The sequence below is a fragment of the Scylla paramamosain genome, unplaced genomic scaffold, assembly GCF_035594125.1.
Source record: "Scylla paramamosain isolate STU-SP2022 unplaced genomic scaffold, ASM3559412v1 Contig5, whole genome shotgun sequence".
NCBI lineage: Eukaryota > Metazoa > Arthropoda > Malacostraca > Decapoda > Portunidae > Scylla > Scylla paramamosain.
Window position 1 is genome coordinate 922,501 of NW_026973670.1, and position 2,500 is coordinate 925,000.

The following is a 2,500-nucleotide window of genomic DNA, read 5'->3' on the forward strand; positions in this document are numbered from 1 at the left end:
CACCACACCCACTGACCTTCCCATATGGGAAGAGCCAGCAACACCGCTATGCCCCATAATAAACGCCTCTCTTTCCCAACACTCTTGCCCCGCGGACTGGAAGACGTCTTACGTCTCTCCCATCCGCAAAGCTACCAGTCCACAGTCCCTCGGTGACCTAAGGCCAGTCTCTATCACCCCCATCCCTAGCTTTATTTGTGAAGATTTTGTGTATGACTGGGCCTACACCAAAACTTGTTATACCGTGGATATCAGACAGTTTGGAAATATTAAAGCCACCCCCACTTCCCATTACCTGACCAGCTTCCTTGACTTCATCCACAGCCACCTGGACAAGCGAAACACCTCTCTAGCTGTTGCCTTTGTGGACTTCAAAAAGCCTTTGATCTTGTTGATCACTTTGTTTTCTTCAGCAAGGCAATAAGTCTTGCTCTCCCTTCCAACCTGGTAGCGTGGCTAGCCAACACCCTCTCAGGGAGGCGTCAGGCCGTTCGCTATCAGGGCTCTGTCTCTAATATCCAACAGCTGACATGTGGGGTCCCCCAGGGAACCAAGATGAGCCCACTATGCTTCCTCCTCCTCATTAACGACGCCCTCACTGACACCCCCATGGCTGGAAGTATGTGTACGACTGCACCGTGGGCGTCCCAGTCTCCAACAGGAACACGGACTACTCGCCACTGCAAGTCATTTTGGAGCGACTGCAGACATGGACGGAGGAGAGCAGGATGACCATCAACCACAGCGAAACTGTGGTGATGCATTTCTGTACCTCCTCTGTACCAGTGCCCCCTCCCCAGCTCACAGTGGGCCCTCACCCCCTCCAGGTGGTCCGATGTGCCTCTGGATGTGCTTCTCGGAGTCACGGTGGACGACCAGCTGACCTGGAAGCAGCATGTCGCCAGCACCGTAAGATCCGCTACCTACAAGCTGTACATGATGCGCAGCCTCAGGTCGCTGGGGACACTGACAGACGAGTTAAGGGGAGTGTGCCTCACCTTCATCCTCCCCAAACTCATGTACGCCTCCCCAGCGTGGTCCTCCTCCCTCACACACACTCAACAGCTCCAGCTGGAGAGAGTGCAGAAGAGGGCGTGCAGGGTCATCTTTGTCCCTGCCTACACCACCTGTGATGAAGCCCTGACCACCCTGAGTCTGTTCAGACGTCCAGACTATCCACCAGGCACCGAGAGGCTCTGGAGAAGTTTGGAAGGGGACTTCTGCATCATCCACGCCTCAGACACATGCTGCTGCCTGACGCACCTCGGCACGGAGCGGTACAGACTCAGCGCGATTCCCACCATGCCATCAATCAACAGTATTCCTCTTCTATATTAAGCTTAGCTTCAGGATTAATGTTAAGTATTTTCCCACCCCCTCTGTATATTTTCAGTTTGTAAACTGCCTTATTAATAAATCATTTATTATTATTATTATCATTATTGTTATTATTATTATTATTATTTTATTATTATTATTATTTTTATTATTATTATTGTGTTTAGTCTTTGTGTCATATAGTCTTGCCTCGTTAGTGCCTCATTTTCTACTTTCTGAGTGTGTGCAATAGAAAACACAGTGAAAACAATTACCAGGAAAGAAAAGAGTAAGTGTACTCACCTCAAGAGTGCAGGTGTGTAGACTCTGGGAGACGGGAGGAAGCAAGGCGTGAGGCGGGAGGTGCCTGTGGGGAGAGACACACTGTGCTTCATGCTCTTACATTTATACTCCACAAGCACAAGTGCACAAGTCTGTATCTGTGTACATCTATCTATCTGTATCTGTCTGTATAAACAGAGAGAGAGACAGAGAGAGAGAGAGAGAGAGAGAGAGAGAGAGAGAGAGAGAGAGAGAGAGAGTCACCCAAAAATATACTTACTGTTTGACTAGCTATAATTCACTGATTTTTTTTTTTTTTTTCAGAAACAGTTGGGCAAAATAATAATGTCAGAAGTAAGAGTAAGCTGTGAAGGAAGAACATCTGTCATAAAGTGTTACTGGAGGCACGAAAATGTCAAAGAAGTGCAAAGACAATTCAGAAGACACTTTGACAGGGATCCACCAAGGTGACACAGCTAAGTTTGTACCAGATGGAACTGTTCACGACCTTTATTAGCATGCTTATATAGTAGTAGTAGTAGTAGTAGTAGTAATTGTAGTGGTAGAGGTAGTGTTCACGATTTCTCACTACTACTACTACTTATAATAATTATAATACTAATACTACTACTACTAATACCTCTACTACTACTACTACTACTACTACTACTACTACTACTACTACTACTACTACTACTACTATGTGAATATTAATAATAATGCCTAAGAATTGTTGCAAAAACAGCTGCAGTAGTAGTAGTATTTATATTAGTAATTGTAGTAGTAGTAATAGTAAAAGTAGTAGTTCTTGCTGCTATATTGTTACTATGATTGCTATCAGTAATATCACACACACACACACACACACACACACACACACACACACACACACACACACACA

At 45.7% G+C, this 2,500-nt stretch overlaps 2 protein-coding genes across 3 annotated transcripts in view; one reads left to right on the forward strand and one right to left on the reverse strand.

Moving 5' to 3' along the window:
• LOC135096660 (uncharacterized) overlaps positions 1 to 820 on the forward strand; it is a 38,703-nt gene extending 37,883 nt beyond the window's left edge. For both annotated transcript variants that reach the window (XM_063998372.1, XM_063998371.1), the window contains one exon: positions 1 to 820. This exon is cut by the window's left edge and continues 740 nt beyond it. In XM_063998372.1, coding sequence (XP_063854442.1) covers positions 1 to 424 — 424 coding nt within the window. In that variant the 3' untranslated portion in view covers positions 425 to 820.
• LOC135096656 (uncharacterized) overlaps positions 1 to 2,500 on the reverse strand; it is an 83,495-nt gene that overhangs the window by 74,982 nt on the left and 6,013 nt on the right. The window lies entirely within an intron of this gene.